General features: G+C 43.6%; 1 protein-coding gene across 9 annotated transcripts in view; it reads right to left on the bottom strand.

Moving 5' to 3' along the window:
- The window catches only part of LOC308386160 (receptor-type tyrosine-protein phosphatase mu-like), a 222655-nt gene that overhangs the window by 57302 nt on the left and 148999 nt on the right, over positions 1 to 16354 (bottom strand). For 3 of the 9 annotated variants that reach the window (XM_080865487.1, XM_080865489.1, XM_080865491.1), the window contains 3 exons: positions 11839 to 11957; positions 10162 to 10236; positions 2070 to 2096 (listed from right to left, as the gene is read on the bottom strand). In XM_080865487.1, the coding sequence (XP_080721613.1) occupies positions 2070 to 2096; positions 10162 to 10236; positions 11839 to 11957 (221 nt within the window). The remainder of the gene's footprint in view (positions 1 to 2069; positions 2097 to 10161; positions 10237 to 11838; positions 11958 to 16354) is intronic. The other 6 variants (XM_080865488.1, XM_080865494.1, XM_080865495.1 and 3 more) reach the window with 3 other exon arrangements.

Here is a 16354-nt window from a genome sequence, read left to right as displayed (position 1 = left end):
CTCTCTAACTCTGTTTTTATTGGCTAGTCTGGGGGCTGACTGACCAATCAGGAACTCTCTGTCATTTAAAGCCCAATCAGGTATGGTGAGGCCGAGAAGATGGGTGATGTAATGGAGGTGGCGAGTTGTGACTGAATGGACAAAACAACCACTATGACAAAAAAGGGAACCAATCAGATAAAGAGATGCAGAGCTAGAAGCTGATTGATTCAAGGTTACATGGTGGGAGGAGCTGGGGGTTGTAGCGTCACAATCTCACAGACGGTAAAAAAATGCATCATTGCCACGCTAACTGATGATGTCACAGCGGTGGTGGGTGTGGCTCCATGCTCAGTGGTGACAGACACCCCTCCCCAACATGAGCCCACCCTTTAGCCCCAAATTTAACCACTTACCATTAATGGGCACTTTACAAAGAGAAAGATGGAAAAGAAGAAGAAGACAGAGGAGACAGAGTTTAGGCAACAAATTTAGCTTTAGCCTGTTCTTAAGCTAACCTTCTGCTAACAAACAGCCAGCATGAATCAAACAAACAGCTAGAAGTAGTTCTATTTGCATTGGTAGCAGCTAGCATTTAGGGTAACCTAGCTACCCTTGCTAACTGTACCCTGAGTGCAGGACTGGTAGCCTTGGCTAACGTCAGCATCCCTTGCCTGAAGACCGATTAGCTAGCCTGAGGAGAGAGGAGAAAAGGGGAATTTATGAAACAGTGCTTACTAATAGCCTTCTATTCTGTGGACGCTTAGCTGAATCAAGTGCAGAAGTTTCACTGAAACTTGGAGCCGGGTCCACTGTTCCCCATGTAGATGTTCCTGTCCCTAACACTGCGTTTGGGTAGAACGTCACCTGTTTCTAGTCAAAATCCTTTAGAGATACTATCGATTTAATTTGACCACAGCCCTAATCACTGCTCAAGGACAGAAAGACTCTCTGACAGGTTCCCACAACATGTCCCAAACAGAGCTGGAGAATATGTATTCCATGTGTTCTTTAACTACCAGATACACCTGGGAAAGTGTTTACAGTAAAACAGCCACCGTTTGTTTCCCAAGAGCCAAGCAAATCTCAGGTTAAATCTGAGGAAGAATAAAGTATACAAGGTCTGTGAGCCGAGCTCGGCTGCTTTCATTTCTGTGATCTGAAATAATGACGTGCCTACAACATGCGTATCAATATTTTCAGACTAAAAACACCGAAGAGCTGAAGAAGCGAAAGTCCTCAAAGATATGGATCGTCCACAGAAAACGTGTGCTCATGAGGTGTGGTAATTGCATTTGTGTTTAGTTATTCTTGATAGCATGAGTGATTATCAATGATATAATTGAGACTGAATAAATCTGTCACTTGCCACGCCTCTAATATTTTAAATAACTGATAAAAATGAAGCCAAGGATTAGGATTCTTCTCAGCTGCAGCCAGACTCTGGGTAAATGTTCACATCACATATAATAATATATTAATAAGTAATCAGTTTATTAATATAAACTTTTGGTTTTCCTCCCCCCAGTCCACGTGGCGTGTTGTGCCCATGCAGAGGTTGGAAGTCACAGACAGACGTGACGTCAACACAACACGCAGGAATGTTGTGGATGCGGGGATGGAGTGAAGCCCACCATCAAGTTTCAAAAACAACAAAACCAAAACAGATAAATGCACAAATTTAATCCATTATGAAAGGAAAATAATAATAAAATAAATGTTAATTTAATATAAAGGCAAATAAAAATTCTATTTTAATCAATTAAACTAAAAAACATACAAATTGACAGAAAGAAGAGTATAAATGAGAACGTTATGATCTGAAACAAAATTGTACTTGTAAAAGATGAAGGAACAAGATAACAAAAACAAGATTCCAAAAGGAGGAAAGAACCAAAAGCAGCCGAACGAGAAGCAAGCAGGGATGGATGGAAGTCAGAATATCTGTCCTTCTGTCTCTCGTCTCCTCTCACCTGTCTCTCTATTCTAGGCCTCAGCTCTGTCCACTTCCTACCATCTGACTGCCCCTTTCCTGTCTGTCTACCTGTGCACATCTGGCCTATCGAAGAAACAGAGGAAAGGTGTCTCACCCAGAATGGCTGTCGGTACGAAGGGATCTGCCATCAGGACACAGCAGCATACAGACAGATGGACAGACAGGACAAAAGAAGAAGAGAAAAGAAGAAGAAGACCAGTCAGCTCGCTACATGTCTGCAGGCAAAACATCGGCTCAATTTTGGCTAACTGATGTGCGAACACCAGCTGTCAGGTGAATATTAGGCTCGTGGTAGATGAATGTTGGTTGAGAGTATAGTTAATGTTGACTAAATGGTTGAAATGCATCAGCTGGATGTTGGCTGACTGCTGGATGAATGTTAACTATTTAAATGGCAGCTAAATGTCTGGTGAGTACTGGGCTTCAGGTGAATGAGCCACAAGGTTCGAAGCCTAAGTTTGAAGCCTAATCTTAAAAGTAGAGATAGTGTCTGTCTCCTGAATCCAAACTGGAAGCTGGTTCCACAGAAGAGGGGCCTGAAAACTGAAGGCTCTGCCTCCCATTCTACTTTTAAATACTCTAGGAACAACAAGTAGGCCTGCAGAGCGAGAGCGAAGTGCTCTAATAGGGTGATATGGTACTACAAGGTCATTAAGATAAGATGGGGCCTGATTATTTAAGACCTTGTATGTGAGGAGCAGGATTTTGAATTCTGGATTTAACAGGAAGCCAAAACAGGAGAAATCTGCTCTCTCTTTCTAGTCCCTGTCAGGACTCTTGCTGCAGCATTTTGGATTAACTGAAGGTTTTTCAGGGAGCTTTTAGGACTTCCTGATAATAATGAATTACAGTCGTCCAGCCTGGAAGTAATAAATGCGTGAACTAGTTTTTCAGCGTCACTCTGAGACAGGATATTTCTAATTTTAGAGATGTTGTTTGGTATGCACATTGAAGGACATATCCTGAATGGAATTAATAAAGATAGATTGATCTAATTTAAAGTGGAAATGCTAGATTGAAGCTAGATTGAAGAAATATGTAAATTTCTACCTTATCATGGTGGAGGGGGTTTGTGTGTCCCAGGGATCCTGTGGGCTATGTTGCTGGGGGGCTTTTGCCCACTGGTAGAGTCTACCATGGCACAGACAAAGAGCCATTCAGAAGACTCTTGCGTGTTACCAGGGCCCCGCCTGGAGGCAGACCTGGAGAGTCTGCCCAAGACACAGTGCCTGGTGGCCAGCCCTTAGCTCATGGGCCCTCGCTGGGCGCAGCCCCGAGGGGGGACATGGGCCCATCCCCCTTTAGGCCCACCACGCATAGGAGGGGTTGTAGGGGTTGGGTGCAGTATGTACTTGGTGCTGGCCAAGCGGCCTAGCCAGACCAATCAATGCTCCTGAGGATGGCAACTGGGACGTGGAACATCACCTCTCTGGTGGGAAAGGACCTGAGCTAGTGAATGAGATTGAGATGCACCAGCTAGATATAGTCCAGCTCACCTCAACGCAGGCTGATGATCGATTATGTAATCATATCATCAGATCTACAACCACATGTCCTGGACACTCGAGCGAAGAGAGAGGCTGAGATGTAGGGCTTTGCGATATGACGAAATATATCAGATGATGAAATTAAAATCGTTTTATATTATAATCGTATATAATCGTTTGTTTCGTGGTGTCGCAAAATCCACTTTGGTGGATGCAGGCAGAGAAAATCCCAGCATGGTCAGTGAAGACGAGGCAGAACCAGTTTGCTCAAACAGAAGGAGCAGTCCAAACAAATGGAGGACCTTAAAGGAGTGGTCACCTCTGTTGCATGGACATGGTTTGGTTATGAACAGTCTGACTGACATGGACCAGAAAACTGTACTATGCAAATGATGGCACTAACGAGGCCCCACTACAGACTCGAACACGGCAAACCTCTCTTTCAAGAATGACATGACAGAGTGTGGAGAGAGTTCACGGTGCTCCAAATAAACCTTAGACTCAAACGTCAGAACAGGCTTTTCCCCGCAGCACGTGTAACATATGTGTTAAATACTTGTGAATTTCACCCAAAACACATTTTTTTTTGGATTAAATATGTCATTTTTGCATCTCAATCTCCTACCTGTGTGATCTGAGTCTGTGTGCGTTCGTGTGTGCACGGTGCGTGGTGACGTAGGCGCGTGCATGTGTGTCCCGGTCACAGCTCCTTTCAGCATGGCCGGAGGTAAGTCACTGCCACATTGCTCTCAGCTAATTAAAGTTTGTTCAGATCCCAAGCTGCAATGTGAATACAGCCGAACCGCCGCGTTTTTGTTTGTCATTAAGAGACTCATTCGGGATAAGTTTTGTGGAGGGCGGAGTTCACTAATATACACTTATAATGAGTTTTAGCCGAGAACGCAGCTAAAATGCTAGCATGCTAAGTTAGCCTGATCGCTAGCGGCTTGAGAGGGTATTCGTGGAAGTCTTTTTTTTAACAGCATGCACTCTTTTTTTCCTTCGTCAGGGTAGGTGTACTGGCAGGCGCGTGACACACACAGAACAGACACTTACAGTGGGGCAAAAAAGTATTTAGTCAGCCACCGATTGTGCAAGTTCCCCCACTTAAAAGTATTTGGTCAATAACAAAAATACAACTCAATACTTTGTAACATAACCTTTGTTGGCAATAACAGAGGTCAAACGTTTACTATAGGTCTTTACCAGGTTTGCACACACAGTAGCTGGTATTTTGGCCCATTCCTCCATGCAGATCTTCTCGAGAGCAGTGATGTTTTGGGGCTGTCGCCGAGCAACACGGACTTTCAACTCCCGCCACAGATTTTCTATGGGGTTGAGGTCTGGAGACTGGCTAGGCCACTCCAGGACTTTCAAATGCTTCTTACGGAGCCACTCCTTTGTTGCCCGGGCGGTGTGTTTTGGATCATTGTCATGTTGGAAGAACCCAGCCTCGTTTCATCTTCAAAGTTCTCACTGATGGAAGGAGGTTTTGGCTCAAAATCTCACGATACATGGCCCCATTCATTCTGTCCTTAACACGGATCAGTCGTCCTGTCCCCTTGGCAGAAAAACAGCCCCATAGCATGATGTTTCCACCCCCATGCTTCACAGTAGGTATGGTGTTCTTGGGATGCAACTCAGTATTCTTCTTCCTCCAAACACGACGAGTTGAGTTTATACCAAGAAGTTCTACTTTGGTTTCATCTGACCACATGACATTCTCCCAATCCTCTGCTGTATCATCCATGTGCTCTCTGGCAAACTTCAGACGGGCCTGGACATGCACTGGCTTCAGCAGCGGAACACGTCTGGCACTGCGGGATTTGATTCCCTGCCGTTGTAGTGTGTTACTGATGGTGACCTTTGTTACTTTGGTCCCAGCTCTCTGCAGGTCATTCACCAGGTCCCCCCGTGTGGTTCTGGGATCTTTGCTCACCGTTCTCATGATCATTTTGACCCCACGGGATGAGATCTTGCGTGGAGCCCCAGATCGAGGGAGATTATCAGTGGTCTTGTATGTCTTCCATTTTCTGATGATTGCTCCCACAGTTGATTTTTTCACACCAAGCTGCTTGCCTATTGTAGATTCACTCTTCCCAGTCTGGTGCAGGTCTACAATACTTTTCCTGGTGTCCTTCGAAAGCTCTTTGGTCTTGGCCATGGCGGAGTTTGGAGTCTGACTGTTTGAGGCTGTGGACAGGTGTCTTTTATACAGATGATGAGTTCAAACAGGTGCCATTCATACAGGTAACGAGTGGGGGACAGAAAAGCTTCTTACAGAAGACGTTACAGGTCTGTGTGAGCCAGAGATTTTCCTTGTTTGAGGTGACCAAATACTTATTTTCCACCCTGATTTACCAATAAATTCTTTACAAATCCTACCATGTGAATTCATGGATTTTTTTTTTTTTCACATTCTGTCTCTCACAGTTGAAGTGTACCTCTGGTGCAAATTACTGACCTCTGTCATCATTTTAAGTGGGGGAACATGCACAATCGGTGGCTGACTAAATATTTTTTTGCCCCACTGTATTTCTGTGTTGCAGGTATGGAGATGTTCTTATGTTTTGGAGAAGCAGTCTTTCATTCATTGTTTTTATAAGTACAGTGTTGTATTGCCTGTTAGATGGCGGTTATTAATATAATTGTACTGAAGTATAATGTTTGAACTATAAGCACTAGAATATCGGGTCCTGGTGATTGAATTGTATTTATCTGACTGTTTATTTGTTTTTGAATTATTTTGTTTATTGTTCTTATAAATTGTTTTTGATGATTTTTCAGTGACATATTATTTATTTTGTGCTTTTTGTTTTTGAGAGCTTAAGTTAATGTTTTAAAACAATTTGTTGTATTTGATTTATTATATTATTGTAGTGTTAATGAAGCTGCAGACCACAGCTCCTTTCAGCATGGCCGGAGGAGAGGTGTACTGGCAGTCGCGTGACACACACAGATCAGACACATATTTCTGTGTTGCAGATGTGCAGTAAAGAGCCAAAGACCCAGTACTGTCTCCTGCCTCTTACTTTCACGCCAGAACACAACGCAATGACGGGCGTAACGCATGAACGGGTTACACACGCCCTGTAATAAATACTCACAAGGAAAATGGCAGCAACTTACAACTTGGTGGTAAGTTGGATAAGGTGGGAAGGGACGACGGTGGATAGACCTGTAAATACCTCAGAGTACACACTAACTGGACTGGGTTAAAAACACCAGTGCACGCTAAAGGAAGGGCCAGACTCTGTTTTCAGAGGCAGTTGAGGTCTGCAACATCTACCGGACAATGCTCAGGATTTTCTGTGAGGGTGCTGTGGTCAGTGTTGTCCTCTACAGTGTTGCATGCTGGGGCAGCAGGTTGAGGGTCACATGTTCAGTGAGAGACTGAGATTACCCATAATGCACCACTGAACGACACAGGAAATGATTCCTTCCTGTGGATATCTTTGTACAACTCCTAACTACTTTGTACAACTCCTAACTACTGTAGTGTGTACTGTGCAATAGTTACACACCCTTAATATCTGCAGGGGGGGATGACACTCTTCAGCCTCCCGGGGAAAGAATAAATATGTGGTTTACTCTTTAGCCTATCAAGGGTATTTAAGGGTGTGTGCCCACAGTCTACATGCATTTTGTGGACTTGGAGAAGTCCTCTGAGTATGCTTTGTGAGGCACTTCGGAGTATGGGGTGTCTGGCCCACTGCAATGAGCTATTTGGTCCTTATACAAGAAAGAGCTTGGTCCACATTGTCAGCTCGGTCATCGATTTTTTTTGACAAAATATCCGGGTGTAGCCAAACTACTTCTACTCGGGTGGAGTCAGAATCTCGTCACTGCTTTTTGCAGATGATGGGGGCTCTGTTGTCTTCATCAGGTGGTGGCCTCCAGCTCACACTGAAAATCAGCACCTCCAAGTCTGAGGCCATGGTCCTCAGCTGGAAAAGGGTGGAGTGCCTGCTCCGGGTCAGGGAGGAGGAGTTTAAGTATCTCAGGTTCTTGTTCACGAGTGAGGGGAGCGGGAGGACTGAGCTGTACCAGTCCATCATGGTAAAGAGAGAGCTAAGCTTAAAAGCCGAGTGTTTCTGGTGGATCTACGTTCCAACCCTTACCAATGGTAACAAGCTTTGGGTAGTGACTGAAAGAATGAGGTCGCTAATGCAAGTGGAAATGATCTTTCTCCAGAGGTTGGCTGGCCTTTCCCTTAGAGATAGAGATGGGCTCAGCCATCCAGGAGGAGCTCAGAGTAGAGCCACTACTCTAGATTTAAAGGAGCCAGTTAAGGTGGTTCGGGCATCTGACTAGGATGCCTCCTCGGCGCCTCCTGGTGTTCTGGATTTTTGCTACCGAGAAAAGGCCCCGGGGCAGACCCAGGCTACTCTGGAGAGATTGCGTCTCTTGGCTGGCTTCTGTGTTCCCCAGATAAGGAGGTGGCTGGGGAGAGCGAGGTCTGGCCTTATCTTCTTTGGCTGCTGGCCCTGAGACCCAGCCTCGGATAAACTTTTCAGAACATGTTTAGCTTACGAGTTATGTGCTTATCAGATAAAATTGAATTGAATTATCTGAGGTATACTAGGGAGTGAAGTTTTCTTTTTCATAGGAGCTACAGTATCCAGAGTTGTACCCAATGAGGCCATAACACTATTAACAAGATGAGTCACATCTGTAGGAGTAGCGTTAGGTAGCTGTTCTGCAGTGTGTTGGCACAAGGCTTTGAAGAAGGTAAGAGTGGAGGAACTGCATCATTTAATTTAGTTACATTGAGCTGAGAAAGACATCTACTGTAATGAATCCCCACTATTGTAATGAATTATTGTCAATCTAAATGTTAGTGTTGTTGGCTGGATGTCTGGGGAATGCTAATATTAGCACACAGGGACTGATCGTCGTCCAAATGCCTCTGAGAATCTGTGTGGCATTTTTGTGTACAGGTGTAAGGAGAGGAACCAGCAGGTTGAGGTAGGGCTGCTCGATTATGGCAAAAATGATAATCACAATTATTTTCACTGAAATTGAGATCTCGATTATTTGACGATATTTATTTAACCCTTTAAGACCTACCATAGAACCAAGTCCGCCAGAGCTTATATTATTTTTTTTACATGTTGTAGTGCCATTTGTGGGAGCATTTCAAGTTGCTATACATCAATACAACTGTTATAGCCCATATTTTAATAATATGTATGCATTAAGTCCATAGTAACTACATTCATTGCAAAAAAGTGCAATAAACTACAAAAAAATTGAAAATCGTTTTTGGTTTTTTTTTTTTACATATATTTCTACTTGGGGAAATTTAAGAGGCTTATCCCTCAAAACTTCAAATACAAAAAAGTTGCAAAAAATAGTTTACAACAACAGGGAATTTATTTTGAGTGTCTTCATAGTTTTATTTTGGAGATACAGCAATTTTTATATACACTGCAGGAAAAACGAAAAAACAATCCTATGATGCAAATTTGCAAAGAAAACAGCATGTGCATCAAAATAAACTATTTCCAGCAGTGCATTTCGAGTTCTAAGCATCCCAGAAACTATTCAGAAAAGTATAGAGTCAAACATGACTTATAAAAACACCAGTATAGGCTTTTAAGGCCTACAAGTAAAAAACTACATTTTCCACGAAAATGACGTCACTTCCGGTTTCGGACAGGAACTGGCGGACATGCTATAGTTCGAGTTGACTCTTTTTCAATGTGGGAAGTGTTACGAACAGCTGATCGGATCGGCAAAGCGTGTTTCTGGAATGTTACGTTTTTGTTCCTGCAAGCGCTTTTTATGCAATTTTTGCAAAGCTATATGTGGAAGGAAACCGTGACCTAGGACAAGCTGATGACATAAGATGTAAGTACAACTCCTCTGGTTTCATATGCAAAACAAATTATTGCGCTAGCTTACATGGTTCCGGTTCTACAGGGATTTAAAGCGTTAACAATAACAATGTATTGAATAATGACTTTAAAAAATAATATAAAATAGTGTGCAAATACTGAACAGTGCAAATGTTTGCAATATAAAATATAAATGAAAAATGTAAACATCTATGTTTAGTGAACTTTGCAGTGTTGCTCTGTGGTGCAGCTATGACACCGTAGCAAAGTTTACACACTATGTCTACTTGATCCACGTCTGACTCCGCGAATCCATGTTTCCACACCACTGAAGTTTTTTTTTTTACCTCTCTTTTCAACCAACGGCAGTCACTCTCCTCTCCAAATAACTTCTGCTTAGCTTTCCGAGCTTCCCTTGGGTCCTCTTAATTGTTGTGATGTGTGTTCAAAATGCAAAGAGGTGTGCTTGATTTGCCACACGGAGCAGCACGAGAGTAAAGCACGAGGGAGGGGCTAATAATCGGCTCAGTCATTTTTAATGATCGTTGAAAGCCCAGATCGTAATCGTGATTAAAATTCAATTAATTGAGCAGCCCTAGGTGGAGGCTCATGCAGATGAAGCAGTGTAAAAACAGCCGACAGTGGAAGACGTGTCTCTGAGACTCATCAAAGAACTGTTGCTGGTGTGCAGTAAGTGCCTGCAGTGACTGTTTGCTTGTTCAGCATCGATCTTCATGCATCTGGTGGACACTGGTCCCTGCTGCACATCTGAGACAGTCTGAGACAGTCTGCCTCCTTTTACAAATGAAAACATTGACAGCAGTTTTTATGTCAACAGGAGGCATCTCAGTGTTTTTACCTGGGTAGTAGGAGTTTGCTACGGAGGTGCTGATGGTGTTTGTCTTCAGGGTGAAGGAGGACGGAGATGAAACAGCTGCATAGAGGAAACAGAAACGCAGCCTTAAAGTTTCCTGCTTCTTCCATTTTACAGTCACTGATTCACCCATCGCCCTGCCTGCAACTTCATAAGGAAAGTCTCAGCGATGGTTAATTATTGCTTCATTTATGTTAGCAGCACACCAGCAGCATGTTAGCAGTACGTTAGCATGGCATTAGCAGCATGCTAGCAGGGCATTAGCAGCATGCTAGCATGGCATTAGCAGCACATTAGCAGGGCATTAGCAGGGCATTAGCAGCACGTTAGCAGTATGTTAGCATGGCATTAGCAGCATGCTAGCATGGCATTAGCAGGGCATTAGCAGCACGTTAGCAGTATGTTAGCATGGCATTAGCAGCATGTTAGCAGCTGGTTAGCAGTATGTTAGCATCGCATTAGCAGCAGTTTAGCAACAGCTTAGCATTGCATTAGCAGCAGTTTAACAACAGCTTAGCACGGCATTAGCATGTTAGCAGTATGTTAGAAGGGCATTAGGACTGTTTGCAGAGACCAAGCTGTAATCCTCAGTACTCCTTTATGAATTACTTGTACCTGGAGTTTGACCCATGATTTGAAATTGTTGCTCAGCTGTTTAATGAACACTGGGTTTCTATTTTAATAAAAGTCAGAGTTACTAGAGATTTGCAGCACTTCTTTTATAATTTTTTATTGTCACTTGAATCTTTTCTGATTGTATTAGATGATTTCAGTTTCAGACAGTCCAGTTTCAAACCTTCACTGGATCTTTGGTCTGGAAGATTTGAGCAGATCAATAAAGAGCATAACTTTTTATTTCAGTTACACTGATTTGTAGTTTTAGCTTTACTTAATAACCAGAATGATGCTGGAGGAGAGGTCTGTTAGCCTGGTTTGTTGTGAGCAGCTCTTCCCTTGTTGTCGTCTACTGACTGATCCAAAGATGACGTTTGACTGATCTTCTTGTTTTCGGCCGCAGCTACACGCCTGAGACTCTCATGGTTAAATTAAATCAGAGGCTCCTGTAAGCTGACATGGTTTCAGGGCCTGTGGTGTTTGATGTCTGTGCTTAATTTAAATCGTCTCCTACAGGGAGGCGCTCGCAGCTGCACGCCGTGCTCCAGAATAAAGAGGAAGACGGCGAGCAGAGGAGCCTGGGGGGAAGGGTGCCGCCTTGCCCTCTGACGGCCGCTACGCTGCGATAAAACATCGCCTCCTTCAGCTCACGGCAGGAAGGACGAGGACGCCACCTGCTTGGGTTTGAGCTTGTCTTCTTTCAGGTTGGTCGGCGTCCTAAGCCATGCAGCAAAAACATAGGATTTCACTGTTGCCGTGGAAACCGAGTCAGAACACGAAGTCATGGAATGACCGACCACACCACAGCCTGAGCTCCTCCCTCGACTCACTGCTATCGTTTAGATACGGGATTATCACGTCATGAAATATCAGCGAAATGATCTTTCTTTGAAAGAAAACGTCTCGACTCGGGGAGCGTTTGCAGATCAGTCTGCGTCGTCTGTGCAACCTGTGGGTGAGCGACTCTGTCACCGAGTCTTTGTCTCACCCGCTTGTCAGAGATAGGATTAGGGATAGCATTTGTGTGCGTCGCGTGCATGTACTCACTGCGTCCGTTCAGCGTGTGCACATGCGTGTCCACCATGGTGGTGTGCTGGGAGTTGTTCACCATCAGGGTCATTTCCTGTCTGGAGCTCAGAGTTTCCTTCCTCTTCTTCGCCAACTTCCTGCCGACACACAAAAAAGCTGAAGTTTCAATAAAGTTTTCTTCCCTCAAACTCTGATTTTTCTTTTTTTATTATCTATTAAGGTGGTATGAACAAGGTTGTTTTTTGGCACTTAAGGTGATATGAGAGAGATTTTATAGCTGTATTATCTCCATTAAGGTGAGACAGATGGTGTTTGGGTTTAAGGCGGTATGGAGTAACTTACATTCCTGCTGTGTGAACACATTTTTTTTCTTTTAAGGTGGTAAGAGTTTTCTCTGTGAAGCCATGTGTTAAGGCAGCATGAGCAGATGCTTCTCAGTTAAAGTGGAATAAGTGAGAGTTTCCAATGTGCCATTTGTCTTTTAAGGTGGAATGAAGGCTTTGCATTTGTTAGATCAGCAGGCTCTTAAGGTGGTCTGAATGGAGCTCCTTTAATGAGCCGTACCTAAAGTGGAAGCTGTGCTGTAAACCTGTGAGTGATGCTTTTTAAATTTACGAGTCATTAAACGTCGCTTGCTGCTCCATCGTTACTCCTCTCACACTCAGAGCATCACTACTAACCTCTGAGACATTTTTTTGAATATTTGGTCAAATTTAAAAGCTTGTGAGTGACATTTCAGCTCAAAGACCATTCAACTCTTTGATTCTTCTGCAGTTCTTCTGAAAGTGAGACGAGTTTTGTTAGAGGAGCTTAAATGAGAAGCGATGCTGGGGCTTCACTTTGTTCTGTTTGTGTGTGTGTTGTGTAACCACTGCAGAGGAAAAGCATCTTTAAACGACTAAAGCATCCTCGCATCCGTCCATCGTCTGTATTTTCTCTCTTTCTATTCTGAGTCTGAATAAAGAAAATGCATTTGTCCGATTGCACACAGGCACACACACACACACAAGCACACACACACTGAAAAGTCTAACCCTAACCTGAAAAACGCTGCCATGTAAAAATAAAAGTAAAAGCAAGCTTTTAAACTGGAAGGAAGACATCAGTGAATGCTGCTGTGTACGCATCGAGGTTAAGATGGAGGACAGCAAAAGCGCCCCGAGGCAAGGTGCTGCCCTCCTCCCCCTCATGTCTCATTTCTCTTCTTCTTCTGTGGTTCAGGCAGACAGTAAAAACCTGCAGCGTTTCTTCTTCTCTGATTCAGACCTGAACAAACAAACGTCTGCAGCACAAAATCCTGATTTACTGCAGAAAGACGATGAAAAAGCAGCACGTCTGAGAGGGTCTGTGACACGGTCCAATCGCATCAGCCGGCTGCTTTAAACAGGCTGCATGAACGAGGCGAAGGGCATAGCCACAGAGGCCGCGCCCCTAATAATGCAAACTTTAAGCTTTAGTGCAATTTAAGTGAGTTATAAAATACTGATGTTATGAAATGATCTCCATAGAGACCAATCAGTTCATTTATCAGGCTGCAAACATGATTTGAACATGAAGTCTATGGGGACTGACTCACTGATGCCTCTGCTGGGCGTCAGAGGAACTGCAGGCTCTGGAGTTTCAGCGTTAAGAGATCGGCAGCGTTAGGTGCAACTGTAACTGTAATCACATAACATTTTTCAGTAACTGTACTACATTCAGTAAAGACATTAATTACAATCATGTTGTTATGTTCATCACGAGGTGCTGCTGCTATCTGCACTTAAATAAGAAAATAAAACGTCAAACATCAGTTTGTGTGTGGTAAAGCTGAGAGCTGCTGACCCCAGCCCAGCAGCCAGAGCCTGAATGTTAACAGGTACTGTAAAATCACCATGGCAACCACTCTGAAGTGGCATTAAGCTGTTTTTTATCTTTGCTTTCTGTCACCGACTTTGCCCATCCATCCGTATACTGCCTCAAACCGTCTGTCAATCTCAGGCTCCACCCTCCCCTCACTATTGAACAGGGCTGGACTGGGACAAAAAATCAGCCCGGGCATTTGACTAGAGACCGGCCCACCAGGTATTATAGGAAAAACCATAAAGCCTTTGAATGAAAACAAACGTCATTGTGACAGTGATGTACACTGTCTTGTTGGTACATATGTATCAGTCTAATAAACTTAAACCTACACCATCCTCCCTGTTCTGGTATTCTAAACAGTACTTGGCCGAAACCCAAAGACTGCTTGGTCGAGTTAACCTCCTGAACTATCTACAACACATGGTGGAAACCTGAAATTAAGACAGAGAAGACTAGAGGTGAGACATGACCATTACTGAATATTAAAAATAACAGATTTTGTGATATTTTCTAGGGGTGCAACGATACACAAAATTCACGGTTCGGTTCGGTTCGATACTTTGGTGTCACAGTTCGATATTTTTTCGATACAAAAAAAATGTTCATGCCTTTTTAAATTTGTCATTTATTAAAATTATAAATATATATTTTAACACAAAAGTACAGTTTTTAAATTTAACCCTAACCCTTGTGCGTGTTTTTTATTTTGACAGCGAATGCGCACCTGCGGACCACTTATGTGCAGCCCTGGTTATATAGCTCATCATATTGCAGCCACAGAAATTCTTTTGTCCATGAAACCATAAAGCTGCACTTTCTTTTTGCCTTATAGTCTGATTTGTCATAACTTCTCCGTTTTGTGGTAAGCTTTTCTTTGGCTGTCACTTCTTCACCCTGACCTGTCTTATTTGGCTCAGCAGAACTGAAATGCTTTTACACGCTCACTCACATAAGCTCAGCGATTCTCTGCGCAATCAACCTCTCACATGTTTAAGCTGCGGGAGATTTCACTTGTCATGTTTGCATAGTAAGCTAATGATTAATAAGACGATATCAGAGGAATTTGTGCGCAAATTATCATCACTCACAGATCAGTGCTGTCGCTCTCTATACACAGTTTGCGCGATTGCAAAGTGAAAGCAAAAAACAAGCGCAAATTCAAACGCGATTTCAATATGTCACATATTGACAGTGGCTCACCGATGCCAATGACATAATTACCCAGCTACATTTCTGAAAGAATGCAAAAGCATTGACATATATTTTTGCTTCCTACAATAGCCCGACGGGCAGGGCAGAGATAGATTTTGGTAGCCCGACTAAAAAAATCGCTAGCTCCGGGACGTCGGGCTAGCGATTTTGCGAGCCCTGTATCTGATTGAGGAATCACTCATCTTTGGAAAAGAGAGTTTATTACAGAGAAATGTCTCTTTCCAAAATAAAAGCTATACTATACGCTTCTTCTGGGCTATATTCTCAGCAGCATATTGTAGCGGGTCAGGGCTGTTCGGGGTTCTGTTTGTACAGTTATGTTTTGTTTATGTTGCCATAGTGACGGGTGACGCCCTCTCGCTGCGACGGTGTGTCCTTCCGGGGTCAGAGGGCGCCCTGTGAGTTGTTGTTGTTGCTGTGCGGTTGCCGCGCTGAGCAGTTAGCTAGCGGCAGTGTTCTTCTGCAGATGTCAATAAACGGCTGTGCTCCCTGGCTAGCTCACGGGAAGCAAGACCAAATGACACCTCCGTCTCCTCCTTGTCTGAGCTCGCCACAATATTAAACATATCAGGTCCCCATAAGGAGAATCCTGTGCTAACGGCTGTCTAAATGACTCGGGTAAAGTTAGTAGCATGCATGCTTGTTGTTTTTGTCTGCTTCCACTTGTGTTTGCACTAGGATGATGTCGGCGTAAATGTGCAGTCATATTCGTTGTGTTCCCACTAGTGCTTTCAGGTTAATCTCGTTGAAATGACCTTAACGCCACAACACGGCAAATCTCCGTTAACGAGCTACCGCCGATCGCCCCGTGCATGGGGCTAGACGGCCAACACGTTAACGAGCTAACTGCGCTAACACACTAGCTCCCAACCATGTAATTGAGCATTGCATGGCACATCCAACATACTGTTTTACTTTAGTCCATGACGCGCTTACCTTCAGGGTCATACGTCACATGAAAACCAAAATAATTCCAAACGCCAGATCTGAATGAGGGTGGGGGAGGTCCATGTTGTAAGGAGAGCTTAACTTCTGTCTCGCTAGCTTGCCCTGCGCTCTTCCTTCTGACTATGCTGTCTGTGTTGAGCGCTCAGTGAATCTGCGTTCGACTACTCCGCCTAGGCTGCACTGTCGACCCTAGGCGGAGTAGTCGAACGCAGATTCACTGAGCGCTCAACACAGACAGCATCGTCAGAAGGAAAGTTGATAAAATAAATTACAAATGTTGTATTGTTCGATACATATGCGTACCGAACCGAAAGCACTGTATCGAACGGTTCAATATCGATACGAATATCGTTGCACCCCTAATATTTTCATAAACTATTTATTTACCACATTAATAAACAGCACGGGAGGGCAAAATATTTTTTCTAACATGGCAACCTTTTAAAAGTGAAAGGAGACAGAAAGAAAGGTGAGAAAGAATAAAACTTAACTGACTTTTTGATGGCATTTTACACAAAGTACTGGTGCA

This window comes from Rhamphochromis sp. 'chilingali', assembly GCF_963969265.1.
Source record: "Rhamphochromis sp. 'chilingali' genome assembly, chromosome: 18".
In the NCBI taxonomy this organism is placed as follows: Eukaryota; Metazoa; Chordata; class Actinopteri; order Cichliformes; family Cichlidae; genus Rhamphochromis; species Rhamphochromis sp. 'chilingali'.
This window is presented reverse-complemented; position numbering and strand designations above follow the sequence as displayed.